Source organism: Pleurodeles waltl, chromosome 4_1 (assembly GCF_031143425.1).
Source record: "Pleurodeles waltl isolate 20211129_DDA chromosome 4_1, aPleWal1.hap1.20221129, whole genome shotgun sequence".
NCBI classification, from domain to species: Eukaryota; Metazoa; Chordata; class Amphibia; order Caudata; family Salamandridae; genus Pleurodeles; species Pleurodeles waltl.
This window is the reverse complement of record NC_090442.1, coordinates 974,012,216-974,033,115: the sequence shown is the minus strand read 5'-3', so window position 1 is coordinate 974,033,115 and position 20,900 is coordinate 974,012,216. Positions and strand designations below refer to the sequence as shown.

At 43.3% G+C, this 20,900-nt stretch overlaps 1 protein-coding gene across 1 annotated transcript in view; it reads left to right on the top strand.

Annotated features, from left to right (window-relative positions):
• Positions 1-20,900, top strand: part of GRAMD4 (GRAM domain containing 4) — a 479,241-nt gene that overhangs the window by 443,355 nt on the left and 14,986 nt on the right. Inside the window, exons 17-18 of the mRNA XM_069229727.1 lie at positions 1,449-1,533; positions 18,258-18,326. Of these exons, the coding sequence (XP_069085828.1) occupies positions 1,449-1,533; positions 18,258-18,326 (154 nt within the window). The remainder of the gene's footprint in view (positions 1-1,448; positions 1,534-18,257; positions 18,327-20,900) is intronic.

The window sequence follows — 20,900 nt, the reverse complement described above, 5'->3', positions numbered from 1 at the left end:
CATTTTACTTCTTGGAGCTGCTACATGCCACACACACACCTGTTCTCTGAACACATTTTATCAGTTCTGCTGTCTACCCAGGGTAAGGCCAGAACTCCTCTACTGCTTGCACTAGATTATTTAATTTAATTTAGTAATCGGAGTGTAGCTCAGCCACAGCTCAAGATGGAGGGCTTTCTCTCATGGTTATCATTCCAGTCCGTAAATAGCAGTTGCAACTGTTTTTATTGTTTATAGTTTTTATTGATATAATGGTTGTTTTATTAATTTAACTATAATGCTTCTTGTTCTACAGTAAGGCAATCAAAGGTATCATGTATTCAATCCAACATTTCCTTTGGAAATATGACACACATTCCTGCAGTTTTGTGGCTTAATTTAAATTGTTCAATACATCATCGCCCAGGTCTGATGACTCAGTGAACTAATTCTTACACTTCAGTGGCCTACTTTTGACTCCGTGGTTCTTATCGGGTATCCTCTCTTAATAGGACAACACGGGATGAACAGTGCTCCATGCCCACAGTTAAACTCAAAGGTTTGGCTTATTTATCTGCGCAGCTTTCAGACTTAATGTCGAGGAAATCGTAATGTGTGTTAACTGAATATCTCGCCTTTGCTTCTTGGATTGCTACGAGAACATCCCCCTTTGTGTAAAGCTGTTGCCAACAGGAAAAGGTTTTGCTTATGGAAATATAATTTTAAACATTAATTCCTTTTAAGCAATTGCTCTTCCTTTTATAACAGAAATATGTCGGGGTTCAGTGTATTAAATAGTAGAAATGTTTGTCAAACATTTCTATTTGATAATGCCATGTCAAATAATGATTTTGGTTCATTCTTCCATGGTATGACTTTACAGTGAGAGCTGTACCTGCGACCTGGTTCTCCTTGCTGTGTATTAGTGCGATGCGGAAACATACGCCATTGTGCTGTAAATAGTACCATTACTTCGCATAAAGTGTCTGAAATATATAGCAGAGTGGTTGTTTGCCCAGTCATAATCTTTTATAAATTTAATCGTTGCCAACGGTGTCTCCGCAGTAGGAAAATGTCTTCCTTTTGTCAAACCTTGAATTAGCTTTGTGGATCATGGATAAGAGCACTGAGTGAAGTTGTCAGGAATTGCTTTTCAGTACTAAGCTTCCAGCCCGACCGATAGTCTCTCAATAAGACTGCAATATGTTTTAGTAGGAGTGAGGTTTTAAGTTGTCTTTGAAAATGCAGGTGTTACATAATATTGAAGTCTTTGATACTTAGACCTGTTAGGTATATAGACACTCGTTGTCAGGTCTCTGAAAGGGGTTTAATTATAGGAACATAGCTGCAAAAGATTCTGATTTCAAGCAAATAGCACACGAGCAATACTGATCAAATCAATTGCATGCAAAAATTGAATGCCTTTGTGTTTTGACATAATGTCTTCCAATTATTTTTTCTCTTTACAGTTACATATGCTTCGAAAGCTCAAAATCTGGTTCATCTAAGAAAAATAAAATCATAAAACTTACAGACATCACAGATATTCAGAAGGTATGTTTGGACTAATGTTTGTATTGCTTGTTGATGGCATGTTTACCTTTTTTGAGTGCAGGATCACATGTCTGACTTCTGTCTCGACATTTTTCCTTTAGTGGGGTTGAATAGATTTTTTAAAAATGGAATTATAAAAGTATATATAGTGTATTCTCTCTAGACTTAGATCATCCCAATGCCACAAACCCGAGCCTCATGGAAAGTCATGTTTGGTTATTGCCTCTTCTCTTTCACAGTAAGGTTGCTTTAAGTTAAACGCTGGGGTCTCTCTTAAAATGGACACTCGTATATCATGCATGCATGGAGCTGTTCCCCTTTTCTGATATTTTGATTAGTGAAAGCATTGATTGCTTCCAAATGTCTGCTTTTAAATTTATCCATATGTCAAAAATGCTGCACTATTTTGTTGGTGAAGATTATGGTTACATTTAATTTTACTTATTTTCTACTTCTCAATCAGTAGCTTATATTTATATTGTTAAGGGTGAGAAATTCGATCATAACTTATTCATAAGTGTGTGCGCATCTGACCTTAATAAGTAAACTTTCCAGGAGGACGCGAATAGGTCGATGATTCTTTTGACTCGCAATTAAGATGTCCTTACCATAGCTCCATTACATAATCAATACACAATAATCAATAATCATTAGTAATCAATAACATCAGTAATCAACAGAGTCAGTAATTGTCACGCACCGTGACCTTTCAGTCATGAATAACCACACCATTTACTAAAAGTTAAATATTTATTTCCCTATAGTAACAATGCTAAGGCCATATAGATTAATCTCAAAATCAGATGAAACACATACAGAAACAACACTGGCTGTCCACAGCGGTTGAAGAAACGGAATCTAGTCAAAGCTTGAACAACAGCACATTCTATGGTTATGGTGCAAATCAATAGCAAAGTCAATCGTGTCAATGTAATTATAAACATGAAGTTTAGCAGGGAAATTCATCAAGCATTCGCATCAGCATGTTGGGCTTCATGCAAAACAATTTAGTAACACAAATTTGGAAAAAAACATCTAACCATGGCTCTATCAAAACAGCGCAGTTGGTACCTACTTTTGTTAAGCCTCTGACCTGTGACCCGTTGAGAAAGCATCATCTGTTGCTGCTCCATTGGGGCTTGAGGTATTTGAATTTGCTGTTCTAAGTACCATGGGAACCTGCTGTTGCATTGGCTGTAACTGTGACATTTGTGCACGAGGCATTTGCACCTGCTGCATGGGCTGAAAATTCTGCATTTGATTCACATTATTCTGAAAATTTGGATTAGGACCTCTCATTCTGGAATGAATTGATGTCATTACTCTGCTGAACGACACCCTCCTGCACCATCATTGGACACTCCCATTTCCAGTGTCCAACGGCTCTGCAAATATGACATGGCAATAGCTTCTTCATTCCCTGCAAATCATTCTGAACCACTACAGTATTCAAGTTGGGACCATGATTCATATTGCCTCCACGACCTCTACCTCTAATTGGTGGCTGAAACATCATGTTCCCCTGCTGCTACTGTGGTAACTGCTGTGAAAAATTCCCTTGTACTCCTGTTTGAGCTGTTTTAATCTGCATCGCCATCGCCTTCTCTTTCAACTTTTTCTGCTTCAACTCAATCTCATCACTACAGTATTTTGCATACTGCAACACCTCATCAATCGGCTTTGCTTGTCAGCAAATAAAATGACTCTTAATCATCTGGCTAATTTCAGGTCTCAATCCTTCCACAAATCTGAACACAAAATCATGTTTTTTGCCTCAATTGTTTCGGTACCACTGTAATGTTTGAATTCCTGCAACAGTCTCTCATAATGTGTATGTGTCGACTCCTTTGCTTCCTGAGCTGTCCTGTCAATCCTCAGCCAATCAATATTCTTGGACGAAATTCTCGTTTAAAAAAACTCGATCACCTTATAGTAATATTTCATTACCTCACAAGACGGTGCACCTGTATTCTTGTCTCTCTCCGGTTCGCTTGTTGGCCAATCTACACTCCTCTTACACTCGATCCAGAGATCAGCTGGGACTACTATTTCTAGTAATGTGTTCAAGTCTTCCCATAAACACTTCATAAGTTTCACAAATCTGTCTGCTGATACCACTTTACTGGCTTTTCTCTCAATTTTGGGTAATAATTTGTAAATGACAGAATGTCACTTCTGCTCCACGGGACGTGAACAAAATTCCCCCCTGGAATCTCTCATTGGTAAAACTTTTACTGGATGTTTATCCTGCTGCACATTTTCATTCAGCTCCAAAGAATCCCTTTTTCTCTTGTCTCTTTTCTTTACCCATCTGCCTTCCCATTTGTCTAATGCTCCCCAGCACTCTGAAGCAATTCCTTAAGGTGTGCCTTCATTCTGGCAGATCTCATGTGTTCAAAATCTTTAGCCTCAAAATCGAATTTGTAACTCCTTTTCAAATGCTTCATTTTCTCTGTTTCTATGCCGTACTTCTCTACCAAGTCTGCCAGTCTCTGATGCACATTGGTCACTTCTCTCATAATCTTCAGGCACAAATATCTCAATTCTGCCTCTGTGTAGGATTCTAACCTATTCACCCCCATTGTTCCCTCAATGAGTTCACCCGCTTCCATGTCTATCCTAGTATAATTCAAATGCTCCTCTCCCACTCTGTGGGGAATTCAGCTTGTCTAACCATTCAGTCAACTGATGAGCTGTCAGTCCTTGTAATTAAATGTTACTTGCTTGGACCGGTGGCACCAGCTGTGCAACTGCATTCGGAGCCTGCGGTGTCAATAATTTTAGACTCTGACAAGCGTTTGGACCTGTCACAGTATCTGGAAGTGCTACAAATGGACTGAGGTCTAGAAATGATCTTGATTCATCAAAAGTCTGACCCACAGGAGAGACTACTCAAGTATTTTCATTATGTCCTCCCCTCATTAGGTTCTGGGCCATTGCACCCTGTTCACCTACAGTCCGCTTCTTCTGTGCAAATAATGGTACAGCTGGACCAACAGTATTAGGTAGCAATATAGCATCTGGGGCTGTTCTGGCATTTATGCTCTGTGGCAGAGTAACTCCCATATTCTGATTCATCATCCAAGTCATATCTGACTGTGTACCTGTCACTGGAGTAAATCTTGGCATTAGCTGCAGCTGCATTTGGGGCAATATAATCGGAGTTGGTTAAGTCTGAACCAATATCAGTCTAGGGAAGACCAGATCCGTTGGCACCACTAAGTTCGAAGTCATTTCCATAATGGGCACATCAGGATAAATTCTCTGAACCTATGGTGGTTGCATCTGGGTCTGCACTACAGGAGTGGTAGACACATTAAGACCACTTTGCACCACATTCTGTGTCAGGCTAGCATTAACCTGCACCGGACTTACTGTCTCATTAACCTATGTCGGGGCTGTCGGATCAACACTGGGACTTGGACCACTCTCATGTACTATATATGGTGGTGATCGATCTCTCAATAACTGTCTAATAAATTCATCATAGTCTGAGTCCTCCTCTTCATTTGAAGCCTTTCTAGCCTCCTTACTCTTGGTCGGACTTTTATTAGTTTTCCTAGTAGCTTTCTTACCTTCCTTCTCATTCTCCTGCATAATTGCCGGAAACAACTTAATCCCTTGCAAAGTTTCCATTCTCCATGCTTTCTGAACAGAGGCCCATCTAGCCTCTGCTAGAGTCTTTTCTGCCTTTGTCATCCTCCTCTCAGATTTCAGTTGCTGTTGCTGTCTGGATACTAGCTCCCAAATCGCTAATGCCTCAAACTGTGCTGATCTCGGAAGGGGCTTTGATTCCTATACCTGTAGCACCATCCTTAAATGCTCCAAAACCCTTAATTTGAATGTCCCATTTGTAGGAAACGCTAAGTTCCCATCTTTCTCTGTCAATTTGCACTATTGCTTTAGCCAAAGACATGGCGCAACACCCTTCTCTTCCATTACAATGTAAGCTGGTGTACCTTCTGGTGGTGTAGCCTCGCCTACACTTGATGTGATAGACGTATCTCCCCTTAGGGCACATTTTAACACTTTGAAAAACTTCATCATTTCTACCTTTTTACTATTTAAAATCAAATCAGGAAGCGACTTTTAATCCCGAGATTCCTTTCACCTACGATCTCAACCAATTGCCTCTTGCGACGGCTGCCAATCCGTGTGCGACCCTTCTCATTAACCGACCTATCACCGCGTGGTCCAATGACGTCACACTCACACTCACACGTACTACGGCTGACAAAGTCTTGTGTCTTGTCCTCATAAACTCCAATTCACACACAACTAAAGCAAATATTGCGAGCACTAATCAAAAGCAAATCTGCTGGGTTACTACAGGAAAGGTAACACAGTCGCTTCAGAAACCTTAAGGATTTTTCACTGATGGCTCTTCCGGCACTTACAGCTACTCCTCCTTTCTTGGACTCCCAGATTTCGCAAGCAAAATTCGACCTGCAAATTTTACTCTCAACTGATCAATGGGTCTGTCCTGGTTGCACATAGGACTCGCCAAATCTCAATCAAAATTTTCTTTCACTCACTTTAATTCGCACTCTGACTTGTAGACCACACCCGATCAACCTACTAAACCAAACAGATTACGACATAAAAGCAAGTGTCTCATACACTTTTCAATATACTCTGGAGTCTTAGACCAAGCAGGGTCCGTACATCAACAACCACTTGGACAATTTTTTAGCACAAAGCGCCACACACATATGAAGTTCAACGACTTCCCTACTCTCACACTTCGGAGTACGCACACTCCTTCTACAACTTCATTTGGAGTACAAAAATTCCTTAAAACGCTCACAAACCTCACAATTCACCTGCGATTTGCATAAGCTGTGCAAGCGCAACCTATTTCATTCACCCTGACACTAGAACGCAGAGAACATCCTCAAACAACCGTTAGCAGGATCCAGGATATGGGAAAGTCATTTCTGGACTTAAGGAAACATTTTCTCTCCAATTAGCATAATTGAAAAACAAAATCCAAATCTCAATATTATTGAATTCTCAAAGGACCAACTCATCAAGCTATCATCATCTCCGGGAACACCTGTTACTGTGTACTGCACGTCTATGGTACGCTTTTAAAGAGACTTACCATCAGTCTCTCTTACCACCTCTGTTAACACTTGTCACTTTGTACCGGATGTCTATGGCAAGCTCTTGAGAAGACTAACCATCATCTGCTACCGTCTCTGTGTGCACATCTGACCTTAATAAGTAAACTTACAAGGGGACGGGAATAGGTAGATGAAATTTTTGTTTCAAAATTATGGTGTTCTTACCATAGCTCTAGTTCATAATCAATACACAATTATCAATAATCATTAGTAATCAATAATCGAGTCAGTAATTGTCACACACCATGACCTTTCAGTCATTAATAACCACACCATTTAGTAAAAGTTAGAATTTTTATTTCCCTATATTAACAATGCTAAGGTCATATAGATTAATATCAAAATCAGATGAAACACATACAGAAACAACACTGGCTGTCCACAGCGGTGGAAGAAACGTAATCTAGTCAAAGCTTGAACAACAGCACATTCTAAGGTTATGGTGCAAATCAATAGCAAAGTCAATTGTGTCAATGTAATTATAAACTTGAAGTTTAGCAGAGAAATTCATCAAGCATTAGTCCCTGTTAGTATGATTTCATTAGTGAGGATCCTTAACTAACATCAGATTAGCATCAGCATGTTGGGCTTCATGCAAAACAATTAAGTAACACGAATTTGGAAAAAAAAAAAAATCTAACTATGGCTCTATCAAAACAGCGCAGTTGGTACCTAGAAAGAAAAAGCAAATATGCATATCAATCAACAGTCTGTTATATTATATCGATCCTCAATGTGGATCAGCAAGCAGAGTCAGTCTTCCTCCTCAGGACATCAATCGATCAGCAAGGCATCAGGATTCAGCATCAAAGTTCGGAAAATGCAAAGTCTCGAAGTATTAAAGTTAAGCACGTCTCTTATCAAGACACACAAGAAAGTAGTTAAGAAAAAGCCAGTTAGTTTGTAAACGCTTGCCTTGTACTTTCCATGCAGCTACTTAGTGTCGATTGATAGCTCACTGAGCTATATTATAAAAAAATTGTAACTTGTGACCTGCAGGTAAGGCAAAGGCTTGTGCAACAAGGAGTGACCCTCTAAACTATGTACATAAAATATAAAAGTATGACTTGCATGCTGTACGCTGTTATTTGCTCCATGAAGATTAACTGTGTTCATTTAACGACTAGTCAGATATGTGGCTACTTCCACACAGATCTTTTCAGCCAGAGCATTAACCACCAGAGTCACCTTCCATAACCTGGAACTAGCTTGGCACGCACAGATCTTACCCACAGGTGCCTTGACCCTTGAGATATTTTAAAATGTATTTCTGTGACTGACTAAGTAAGGTAGTACAGATTTTCTATCGCATTTACCCTTTTTGCAATTTGCAAATTTCTCAGTATGTGTATATCTGGACTGTTAGACACCCCCACCCCCCCTTGCCTTCTGAAACCTGGGTACATTTACCTACTTCTGACTAGCAGATCTCAGTGACCCGCTGGGGATGTACCATGTAAAGATAGACCTACAGTAGTTTGGGAGAACCTTAAACGGCAAGCATAAGGCCTTGAAGTTAACCCAGTTTCTTACAGGGGGCCAGTAAAAAGTCCCCAAGCCCTCCCTCACCATGTGGCTTTTAGGTTGTTCTAGGACTAAACATGCCACCACGTTTTGGGTAACTTTAAGTTTGTTTAGGGAGTATTGCATATAGATACAGTGGTTAAATTAAAAGGTCAATGAAGGGGGAAGTAACCTAGACTTTCACTGTGATTAAATGACTAAAGAAATTCTCTTTGTACAACTAATGTAACATCAATAGAAATGTATTAAGTCATATATTTCTTTGGACATATTAAATCTCAGGTAAAGCTGATGGTGTTACATTCAGCATGCCAGGCTGAGTCATGAGCGAGTATTCCTCTTTCCAGGGCAATTCAAAGACTCCTGGATATGCACATGATGTATCTTGTATTGCAACAAATTTGTATTGCACTGGAAAGCAGAATACTCGCTCATGACTCACCCTGGCATGCTGAATGTAACACTATAAGCTTTACCTGATAAATAAATCGAGCCCGAGATTTTATCGGCGCTCTCGGGCACATTGACTGCATACCATCTACTGGATAATTGTAGACCCCCAGATCTTGGGACACTTCCATTTCCTGAAGATGCCCCTGACCACCAGATTGTTTTCTTACACTGGATTTTAGGTGCTACCAACTGTAATCTCTTTGTCCTGATGATGACTCTCTTTTGATTCACCCTTACTACGGGGTCGAAACGTCAACATATCTCTGAGTGGCTGATATAAATATAAAGAAATCTTGTGAGACTTCAGGGCTTCCTGGATTAAAGGAGCCACTAGAAGTTCATAATTTTCTTAATACCACCCTCTGTACATACTGTATATATCACCTTCACTTACCTGCACCTTTTCATCACCTTCACTGTTTTTATTAGGAGCACCTATTTAGACGAATGCAAACTTTATGTTCAGAATAACATGTTCAAACAATATCTACATGCAAATGTCTGGAATAATATGTCCAAAGAAATATATGACTTAATAAATTTCTATTGATGTTACATTAGTTGTACACAGAGAATTTCTTTAGTCATTTAATCACTGTGGAAGTCTAGGTTACTTCCCCCTTGCATTTACCTTTAAATTTAACCACATTTATTACCCTGGTCATAAGGGTTACAGTGTACTTGCCTCATTGCTTTGCATTTAGATACAGGGCCTGGCACGAGTCCAGGTGGGAGGTGATTAATGCCAGGACCACCGGTACCCTAAGCTCCCCCGGTATTAAGGGGAAGATCTTTCTCAGCATCTTGATCAATGAGAGACAATAGCTCACCGTCGTGTTCACCTGGTGCTTTACGGTCAGAGCATAATCAAAGACAGTACCCAGATTCTATGCCTCCTTCACCGGGACTGGCAGTGGTTCACAGGCCTCTGGCCACCAGCAGCTATTCCAAATGGAGTTTTTGGCACCGGAAGTCAAGATTTCCGTTTTTTCTCCATTATTTCTAGCCAGTTTTGCTTCATCCAGATGTTAACCTCTGTCATGCAAAACTTGAATCTATCAGCCATCTCTGTTAAGTCCTTTCCAAAGGGCACATCAATCTGCATATTGTCTGCATATGATGACATTTGAAAACCCGCAGACCGTATCAGCCGTGCCAATGGAGCGACATATAGGTTAAACATGGTTGGGCTGAGGGAAGAGCCGTGCAGGACTCCACTAGGCAGTTGGAACGGGCATGCTCTAAAGAATCCACAGTTGACTGTGCTCAATCTGTTCACTAAAAAGGACTAAAAATGTTGGAGGGCCTTGTCACTTAGCCCATCCTTTCGCAGCCTGCTCAGCAGAAGCGATTGAGAAATGTTGTCGAAGGCTGCAGATACATCCAACATCACCAAAATAGGCGCCCGCCTTGGTCCACCAGCCACCAAATGACATCCACAAAGAGAAGTAAAGTGGATTTAGTGCTGTGATTACTCCTCAATTCCTGCTGAGAGGGATCCAGGCATTTGTTCTCATCAAGAAAGCGAGCAATTCTTTATTTAGATGTTTCTCCAGTATTTTAGCTGGAGCTGACAATAGCGAAATAGGCCGGAGATTTTGCAAGTTGTTCGCCTCTCCACTAGGCTTTTTCTTCATTGGGATAATAGTGGCCTACTTCCAGCACTGAGGGTATTCACCAGAAGTAAGCACATGGGAATAGACTTTCTCCAGTGGTTCTGCAGTGACCTCAGGGGTCAACTGCGACACCCTTTGTGGACTTGGATCCTCCAGTGACCCTGAGCTACTTTGCATTTGCTTTAAACGGGCAGAGGTTTGCTTTTGTCAGTCCTTGCTCGAATCTTCATCTTTGGCTCTGATTTAGGTGTGTTGGAATGACACTTTCCAAGTCACAGCAATAAAATGTGACTACTTGATAGAGTTAGCGTCTTCAGTCTACTTGGAATGTTCACCCAGTACCTAATTTACTATCAGTTGATCTAGCCGCAGCCTACATTTGTAGATAACATATGTTACAAATGGGGTCTTTGATTGGCAGTCATGTTACCCCCTGTCCAAGCAAGGACCCTCACTCTAGTCATGGTAAGTCACACACACAATCCAAATTATCCTGTGCCCACCCTCTGATAGCTTGGCACTGAGCAGTCAGGCTTAAGTTAGAAAGCAATGTGTAAAGTATTTGTGCAATAATCATGCAATAGCACAGTAGCACACCACACAAATACACCACACAGTGTTTAGAAAAAGATATAATATTTATCTGGATAAATGCAGGTCAAAACGATGAAGGCCGTGCATTGTTTTTGGCAGGCAGGAGTCCTTCTTGCAGAGATAGTCTTTTTGGTCCCGAGACTTCAGGGACCAGGAGGCAAGCTCTATCCAAGCCCTTGGAGAGCACTTCTCAGCACAGCCGGAGAGCAGCAAGGCAGCAGGGCAACAGCAAGGCAGCAGTCTTTCACAGAAAGCAGTCAGGTCAGTCCTTTGGGCAGCCAGGCAGTTCTTCTTGGCAGATTGCAGGCGCTGGTTCAGGTCATCTTCTCCAAGAAGTGTCTTGTTCAGAAGTGTCTAAGTTGGTAGGGTCCCAGACCCTGCTTAATTACCCAAATGTGCCTTTGAAGTGGGGAGACTTCAAAGAGTGGCTTAGAAGTGCACAAGGTCCCCTTTCAGTTCAATCCTGTCTGCCAGGGTCCCACTAGGGGGTGTGACAGTCCTTTGTGTGAGGGCAGCCTACTGTCCTTCGACATGTAAGTGTCAGGCCCTTCACCCTCCCTGCCCAGGAAGACCCATTCAAAATGCAGATGTATGCAAGTGAGGCTGAGCATCCTGTGTTTGGGGTTCTCTGAGTGAATGCACAAGGGAGCTGTCAACTGAACCCAGCCAGACGTGGCTTGTAAGGCACAGAAGGATTTAAGTGCAGAGAAATGCTCATTTTCTAAAAGTGGAATTTCTAAAATTGTAATATTAAATCCAACTTCACCAGTCAGCAGGACTTTGTATTACCATTCTGGCTACTAAATATGATCTTCCTACTCCTTTCAGATCAGCATTCTGGTATATTCTCTCTCTCTTCATGTCAAATAAGCCACTTTCCACCTTCATTATAAAGTGACGGTAAAGGTATAAAACACAGGAAACCTAATTGAGACATGGTTGGTTTATACGTCTTCTACAACTCCATTTTGTATACCACAGAAGTATGATACTCTTGTCACAACCACTGTTTGAAATCATCTGTCAATTCCATAGCAAGGCTTGGAGGCACTTGATGGGGAATGGAAAACAAGGCTTGAGAGCCCTGTCCTGTGGACAACTAAAACAATTAATATAGGCAGTGGGTGTACATGTGAAATACATGCATAGGTATTACTTGTGTTTCTTTTTGCCACTGTGCCACTGTGTTGGGCCATGATTTATGAAAGGCAAAGCCTTGAGGCCCTTATTCTCCCTCAACAATCATAATAAAACAGTATCTTATACATTGCATTTCAGAATGAAAGGTTTACACGATGGTGCTTTATCTGATAGAGACTTCTAGTTGCAGATTTCTTACCTTAAAAATTCCCCCAGGTGTCAGACTGGATCAGGAGATTTTTTCTTTGAGCAATACCCTTGTGCGTCTGTAGGTGGTTTCGTAGTCGCCGTGATGACGTCGGGAGTAGTACATAGATGCCGCATCAGTGCAGCTCCGTCTGTTCTTTTCTTTCTGCACCACGCGCTGGTCTGGGGAGAGCTACCCTTGGTAAATTTTTGACTGAATTCAACTCGTTCGATGGCATGTGTAGCTGCAGATACACATGCTTTGCACATCCCGCCATCTAGTGTTGGGCTCGGAGTGTTACAAGTTGTTTTTCTTCGAAGAAGTCTTTTCGAGTCACGAGATCGAGGGACTCCTCCTTTTTGAGCAGCCAGACCCTGCTACCGCATCTTCAGGCCGAAGGGGTTTGGTCGGGGAGCCTTCAGGTTCCGTGCCGGCGGCTGCAGCCACCAAAGTCCCCTCCGGATCCGCTCTTGGATTCGCGCTGGTCGTACCATTGAGACCTTCCCCGGCACTGATTCAATTTTCGATGCTTCAGACGTCGCTAGTGCCCACCTTTGATGTCCACCCGATCCCTGACGGCTCTGAGTCAGGGCAGCGACGGTCGACGCTGCCTCCTTCTTCAGTGGGGTCCATTCACCCCAGGTTAGTTTCTAACCCTTATTCTTATGCGTTCAAAGTCAGGGAAGGATTGGAGGGGTCCCTGGACCCTTATGAACACCAGAATAACCCTAAGTTGGACTGGGCACATGAGTTGGGCCAGGCCAGCTATGGCAGTGAGAGCAACTTATTCCATGTTAGTCAATAGGGTAGCTGAGGTCCTCGGCCTTGAGCTGTCTACTGTTCAGGTCAGGTCTAATCTCTTGATGGAGGTGCTTCAGCCAGGGGCTTCCACATCTGAGCCTCTTCTTCCATTTAATGAAGCCCTAACCAATGTCCTTTTGGGTACTTGATCCAGACCCAACATAGGGGCTCCTGTAAACAGGACTATCGCAAGCCGCCATCGGCCCACCCGAATGACCCTAAATTCATGTCCCTGCACCCCACGCCCGAGAACCTTGTCATCCAGGCATCCTGATCCTCGGGCGCATTCCCTTCTTCACCTTCGGATAGGGAATCAAAAAGGCTGGAACAATTTGGGAAGAAAATAATTTATTCCTCCAGTCTTGCGTTGCAGTCAGTGGACACTGCATGCCTTTTGGGCCGCTATACCCACTCTCTATGGGATACGGTTGCACAAGTTCTGCCGCAGATACCGGAGGAGACCCGTGCTATAGTCTCCCAAGCTGTCACTGATGGGAGAGACACAGTAAAGTTCACTATCAGATGTGGGCTGGACACAACCAACACTTTAGGTAGATCAGTTGCGACAATGGTGGCCTTGTGGCGCCATGCCTGATTATGTACATCTGGTTGCTCAGGGGATGCCCAACAGACTCTTATGGACATGCCCTTTGATGGCCCAGTCTCTTTGAAGACAAGGCGGACTCAGCTTTGGAGAGGTTCAAGGGCTCCTGGGCTACAGCTCAGTCTTTTGGCCTTTCCACTGCCCCTCGTCCCCAACAGCCCGCCTTTCGCCCCTTTCATGGCCATGGAAGGGGCTCCCTGTCACGTCCCTTTCCCAGCCACCGTGCCACCCATGCTGTTCATCCGCTGCGTGGCCGGGGACGTGGAATCCCACATGGTCGTGGGACAGGGAACCAGAGGTATGCCCAGTCCACCCTTGCTCCTGCTGCAGCCTCCAAACCCTCTTAGTCCGTCCCCTCACTCTGGTCCAGTTGGCGGCAGGATTCGCCATCACCTGCCCCACTGGGACTCAATCACTACGGACAGGTGGGTTTCGCAGATCGTTCAAATGGGCTACTCCCTCCCCTTCGAATCTACCCCACCAGCCATGCCTCCATCAGTCAGCCATATACCGGAGGATCATTTGCCACTTCTCCGCCAGGAAGTTGTGGCTCGCTTGGCCAAGGGAGTCCTAGAGAGTGGGTCCCTGTGTCAGAAGTAGGTCGCGATTGTTATTCCCGCTACTTTATGGTTCCCAAAAAAGACAAGGGCTTACATCCTATCATAGACCTTCAGAACCTCAATATCTCCCTCACGAAGGAGAAATTCAAAATGCTTACAATGGCTGAGGTCCTGTCTGCCTTGGACCCAAAAGACTGGATGGTAGCTTGTTTCCATATTCCCATCTTTGCTGCCCACAGACGTTACCTACAATTCGTGGTAGGTCACGAGCACTTTCAATTTACTGTGCTCCCCTTCGGCCTTACCAGTGCCCATCGGGTGTTCATGAAAGTGATGGCGGTGGTTGCAGCTCATCTGTACAGGTTGGGGTTTTCAGTCCCTCCCCTATCTCGACGACTGGCTGTTGAAGGTGGACTCGCCCCAGAAAGTCATCTCCCACCTTCAGGTTATGGTGAACCTCCTGCACACGCTGGGGTTCACTATAAACGTGCCAAAGTCACACCTGAATCCTTCTGACGCTATCTTTCATCGGAGCAGTTCTGGACATAGTGCAGTTTTGGGCGTATCCTCCCGAAAAGCAAATCCAGGATATTCAGCCTATGATTCCGATCTTTCAGCTTCTATCTTGAGTTTCGGTAAGACTGACTCTGAGGCTGCTGGGCCTCATGGGCTCCTGCATCCTGCTAGTGACACATGCCAGATGGTGTATGTGGCCCCTGCAGTGGGACTTGAAATTTCAGTGGGTGTAGCATCAGGGAAATCTCTCCGACATGATTCAGATCTCGGGGGGGACTGCGAAAGACCTGCATTGGTGGCTTTCGAATCTGCATTGGGTCAACGGCAGATCCCTTGCCCTTCCTCAAACAGATCTATCAATAGTGGCGGACGTGTCACTTTTGGATGGGGAGGCCACACGGGTGAGGCGGAGATCAGAGGCCGCTGGTCTCTGGCAGAGTCTGGGCTCCATATCAATCTTCTGGAGCTCTAGGCGATCAGGCTTGCGTTGAAAGCATTTCTTCCCTCTCTCAAAGGTAAAGTAGTGCAAGTGTTCCCAGACAACACTACTGCCATGTGGTACTGCAACAAACAGGGCGGAGTAGGGTCCTGTACCCTTTGTCAGGAGGCGCTACGCCTCTGGACATGGCTTACACATCAGGACATCACCGTGGTGATTCAACATCTGGCGGCCAGAGCAGATGAACTCAGCTGTTGATGCATGGCCGATCACGAATGGCTTCTCCATCTGGAGGTGGCACATGGTCTCTTTCAGCAGTGGGGAGAGCCTTGGTTAGATCTGTTCGCCTCTCCAGAGTATGCGCAATGTCAGCTGTATTGTGCATTGGTGTTTCCAAGGCGACACCCGCTCGGAGACTCTTTTAGTCTTTTTTCATCCTCCTTTATGCCTTTCCACCTATGCCACTTCTGTCTAGAGTTCTCAAGAAGATCAAGAACGATGGTGGCTGTGGACTGGGCACAGAGAGTATGGTATCCAGAGCTATTAAGCATGACTACCAATCCTCCACCCAGACTGCCCCTTCTGGAGGATCTTTTGTCACAGCAGCAGGGGACGCTTCTCCACGCAAACCTGTTAAAGTCTCTGCCCTTGTGCATGGAGATTGAGCGGTGGCTGTTGACTGCTTTTGACCTTCCACCCTAAGTCTGTGATTTTACCTTGGCAGCCAGGCATCCCTCAACCAAAACTGTATATGCCTATCTTTGGCATAAATTTGTGGAATGGTGTACCAACAAATCTGTTGATCCCTTCTCTGCTCCTCTTTCTGAGGGTCATTCTCTCTGTAGCGCTGCAGGGCTCTGCTTTGGGCACCCTTAAAGCTTATTTATCGGCTATTTCAGCCTTTCTTAGGTTTCCTGATCAGCCTTCACTCTTTAAGTTTACTATTATTAGTCGATTCCTTAAGAGTCTCTCCCTTTTGTTTCCTCCAACTCCATTTATCATGCCTCAGTGGCACCTCAATCTTATTTAATGTGTACTCTCTTTGAGCCAATGCACAATTGTCCCTTACGGCTCCTTACTTTAAAAACTGTTTTTCTTGTTGCCATCGCTTCCGCTTGCAGAGTGAGTGAGATTCAGGCTCTATCTTCTAAGCCCCCCCATTTTTGTCTGTGCACCCTGACAAAGGGGTATTACACACTAAGGCTTCCTTCCTTCCCTGAGTTGTTACACCTTTTCATGGAGGCCAGTCCATCACCTTGCCTGCTTTTTACGCACCTTCTCATCCTTCTCATGAAGAGGAGAGACACCACTGCTTGGATCCAAAAAGAGCGTTGGCGTTCTATCTCAGTCATACTAAAGATTTCCAGGTATACGACCAACTCTGTTGGATATGTGGGTGTGAAGAAAGGGAAGGTGGTGCAAAAACGTACCATCTCTCGATGGGTACTTTGCATCAAGATGTGCTACGCTTTGGCACAGAAGCAACCTCGAGGGCTTGTGTGCTCATTCCACCAGAGCAGCTGCTGCTTCCACTGCATTAGCATGTTGAGTTCCTGTCCTGGATATCTGCCAGGCAGCTACGTGGGCATCCTTGCACACGTTTACTAAACATTACTGCCTGTACAGTCAGGTCTGTTGGGATGGCTACTTGGTTGTTTGGTCCTGCAGGACTTTCTAGTATGATCTTGGTTCGCAGCCCACCTCCGAGGATGGCATTCTTGGGTGTCTATTCTAAGGTAGGGAATCTGCAACTAGAAGTTCCTATCAGATGTACAAGTTACTTACCTTCAGTAATGATATCTCTGGTGGAAACATATTCTAGTTGCAGATTCCTTACCGACTCACCCATCCTCCCCACTTATGAACTGATTTCTAGAGACAGGGCTTCCCCATTCAGGGCCTTAGCTCTGGCGCACCAATTTCTCAATGTTCTTTGTGCCTCTGCTGTTTGGCGTGGAAAGCAGTGAAAAGACACTGACGTCACTGTGCTGAGGGAGCGCCTATATACTACTCCCTACGTCATCATAGTGACAACGATGTCCGCTAAGTCAGCCGATGCCACCTATTGATGCGCAAGGATATTGCTCCAAGAATAAATCACCGGATCCAGTCTGACGCCTGGGGGAAAATTCTAAGGTAAGGAATCTGCAACTAGAATGTGTCTCTACCAGATATATTGTTACCGAAGGTAAGTAACTTGTACTTCAGGCGCATGTTTGCCAGTCAGGTAGTACAGGGAGAGATGGGCTCTTGTTATGAGATGAATGTTGATGGTCAAGAAACTGATGTAGAACAAAATGTTGTGACACTGGTAGTTAGTTTGCACTTGTTTTCTGTCCAATATGTTACTTTTCTTACTATTCCACTAAAAACGATGACCAATAATATGTAAACCAGACTTGACTCCACCACCAGTAGGAAATCAAAACACAAACTGCTAGGCCGCATTCCTTCTGTAAGGCAGCACATATAACCCTTGATGTTTTTGCTTTGTTTCGCCGTATCAACCTTTTTCAGTTCTGTAGTATTGTGATCTTCAGGCACACATACATCCCTACCTATACGTCTTATAAATATTAACTTAGAATGAGAAAAGGTGTTGAATGTAATGCAATAATTGTCAGTTTCTGGTGATTGTTTTTGGGCGCATTCCACACCATGTTTATATAGTTCCCTTTGGCCCTACGGACAGTAACCAATGATTTGCAAACGTTCTTGACCCCACCCCAAAAGGGAGAGTCAAACGTGGTCTATTAACTTAAAGTATTTAGTCCATCACTTAATGTTCCACTCAGTGACTATAGATAAATTGGATGAGTATGCCCCCAGCGTGGCTCATAGAACTTAACAGGGATCCCAAAAGACTTCGATTATGCTTTGGCCTTCGCTTTACCTGGGAAAACAGGCTTTAGAGACTCCCTCTATTACTCTATTTATTTTTCCTGTTGATTCTTTTGTTACCCAGGCCCAGTAAAGCCCTTCCCTTCAAAGTACTTTGATGCATACTGTATGCGCTACAAAAACAATAAAATAAATGTACGACATTAATATTTTCCTTGTAATTTAACACGCGTTTTTCTTCTGTATTGCAAGCCAAATTATTGAATCTAAATTAATTTATACAGTTTATTTTATTTACAATAATGTGGTTTATTTCTTTTCAGTATAAAGTGCTCTCTGTTTTGCCGGGATCGGGGATGGGCATAGCTGTTTCAACACCCTCTACGCAAAAGGTGAGAGATGCACATCTTTTGTAGGACATTATGCTAGGATTCTATAGTACAGGTGTCGCGCACTGAATGTTTTAGCATAGTCCTTGAAGTGTTAACCACTTTCATCTGTAAACTTTAGTTTTTGGAACCGTGGCTAAGTGTTGAAATATTTTATTTTTAATTTACCCAACTCGCAGAAAAGCAACATGGTTTTCTATGTGCTTTATTTACTCCATAACTTAAAGGCAGATGTACACAAGCAAAGTGAAGCACACAGCAGAGACAGGAATATCGGACGTAACAATGCAGGGCTTTGCCCTGCGGACATTACAACAAGTTGAGCATTACAACGTATTGTAATACCATGCAAGATAACGGCATATCCCTTTACCACGCAATGTAGTTGTAAGTCTACTATTGATACATATATATATAAAATATATTTTTGTTGAAATTTATATAAATCACTGTGAAAAACAAAGGTTATAGGGACGTTATAGTTAGCTTGACGTTTTACCCGCGCAAAACCATAGACATCCCCTTAGTAAAAAAAAAAAAGAAGAAACAAGGCCCTGAGAGATTGAGGTTTCTGGAGTTTTATGAGACTTGGGGAGGGACACTGCATGGCCTCCCTACCCTAAAAAAATGTAATAAAAGCAAGACCCTGGGGATGGGGTCACCCACGCCTAATTAGGTTCAAGCAGGCAGGCGCCACCTTTAAAAAAAAAAAAAAAAATCCCCTTTAAAAAAATGTGGCCCTGGGAATAGGATCTCCAGGACTTGGTAAGGCTGGGGGGTGCACATGGCTCCTCCTATTTTTTTTTTCTTTCTTTTTTAAATCGGTATGGTCCCAGCCATACATATATACACACACCTACCCATTACCCAGTGGCAGTCGCCGCTAGCTAGTTATAGTTAGGACCATGTTTCCATAGAAAAAACGCTTTTTGACTTGCCTATATCTTTGGCCCCTTTTGATGAATCTTCACGAATATTTCCCCCAAAACTGCCCCAGTGTTTCTTGTTGTGCAGGGAATGTTTCTGGGAGAACTGTCAAGTGGGGGCAGAGAAAAAGGGGGGTTGAAGCAAAAAAGTTGCGTTTCCCATTTTAATTCCGATTGGACCTTTAGACACGACTACAGCTTGAACTATAGGATGGAATTACGGCAAAATTGGCAGAAAGCTAGCTTTCAGTGCACAGATGATACTTTCCCTTATTTGGTGTAAATCCATTTAGTTGTTTTTGAGAAATTTAAAGAAATCCAAATTTGTATATCTCTGTCAGCGATGACTTCCCGAACAATAAAGAGCTCAGGCAGGAAAATGCACAGCTCTGATTGGCCGCCAACACTTAAACCAGGAAGTATTGGCAGCCATCTTGGGACTTTGCCAGAGCAAAAAAGCATTTTTTTTAAAAACGTTTTTGCTGGGAAATTCGTGAGTTTGTGGCAATTTTTTTTTATATATATATATATAAACAAGAGTGGGCTCCCGCACTTATTTTTTTTAATCCCCCAGATGGGCCAGGTCCCTGAGGCATCGAAAAATAAGGAATTCGGCGCACAGGGTGCCCCTCCTGGGTTTAGCACTGCCGTAGGGGCTTATTATTTGTGTACTTCTCAAATGGAATTGCAACACAGACACCCTGCTGTTTTTTTTTTTATGCTTTTAGATTTTATAAATATTGTGGAAGGTTAAGTTTCAGTTTGGTGGTGGTGAGGGGGGCTGAATGGAAGCATATGGGCCAAGTGATATCTGATAAGGAGTGAGCATTTAATATACTCAACACTATTGCACTTAAATTGTCAACAGCGTTGCCGCATTAAACCACGAAAAGCTCACACATTTTGTGTGCATAGCAGGACATATAAAAATTCCCTTAAGGGAAGGAGGCCTCCACTTGCCTTAGACAGAACAAGTTCCTGCACACCGACACCAGAGCCAGGAGCAGGCTGCCCTCAGAAGGGCCGTGCCCCCCGCAGACAGGTCTGGGATTCCTGAGGTCAGGCTGAGGCTTGATCCAGAGCAGGAAGTGCTGTAATATATGAAAAAACTGAAGGTCTCTGGTGCAAAAGTGAAGGCCAGAGGCGAGCAAATCACCACAGGACTATTTGCTCCATTACGGAGCGAGTCAGATTCTCTTGTGTGCAGAGCCCCATAGGACCTCACTAGGGAGTTTGAAGGCCCTGTCCTCGCTTCAGAAGTTATTTTGCAATAAAGTTTACAAACAGAGGGGACCATGTGGTAGCAGAGAAAGAAATGCTTGGATCACCACTTCAAATGGATGTTTTTTATACCTCTCCCTTTTCCACCCTTCAAGTTCCCTGTTGAAACCAGATCCACACCTCACTTTACACAAGTACAATGCAAGCTCACAAATCTTCATTGCAAGGTCCAATTAGCATTTCAACCCACCACTTTTAATAATTTCTTTGTAACAAACCACTCTTTATCCAGGCACTTAATTTTATTGCTTCACACCAATGTGTGTGTTTTGAGTATTCTAAAATCTTAAACAAAATAAAAATTCTATGAGCAAAAAAAGAGGCCATCCGTACGAAGTTCCATTTCCCGTCAATTATGTGCAAAACTGTA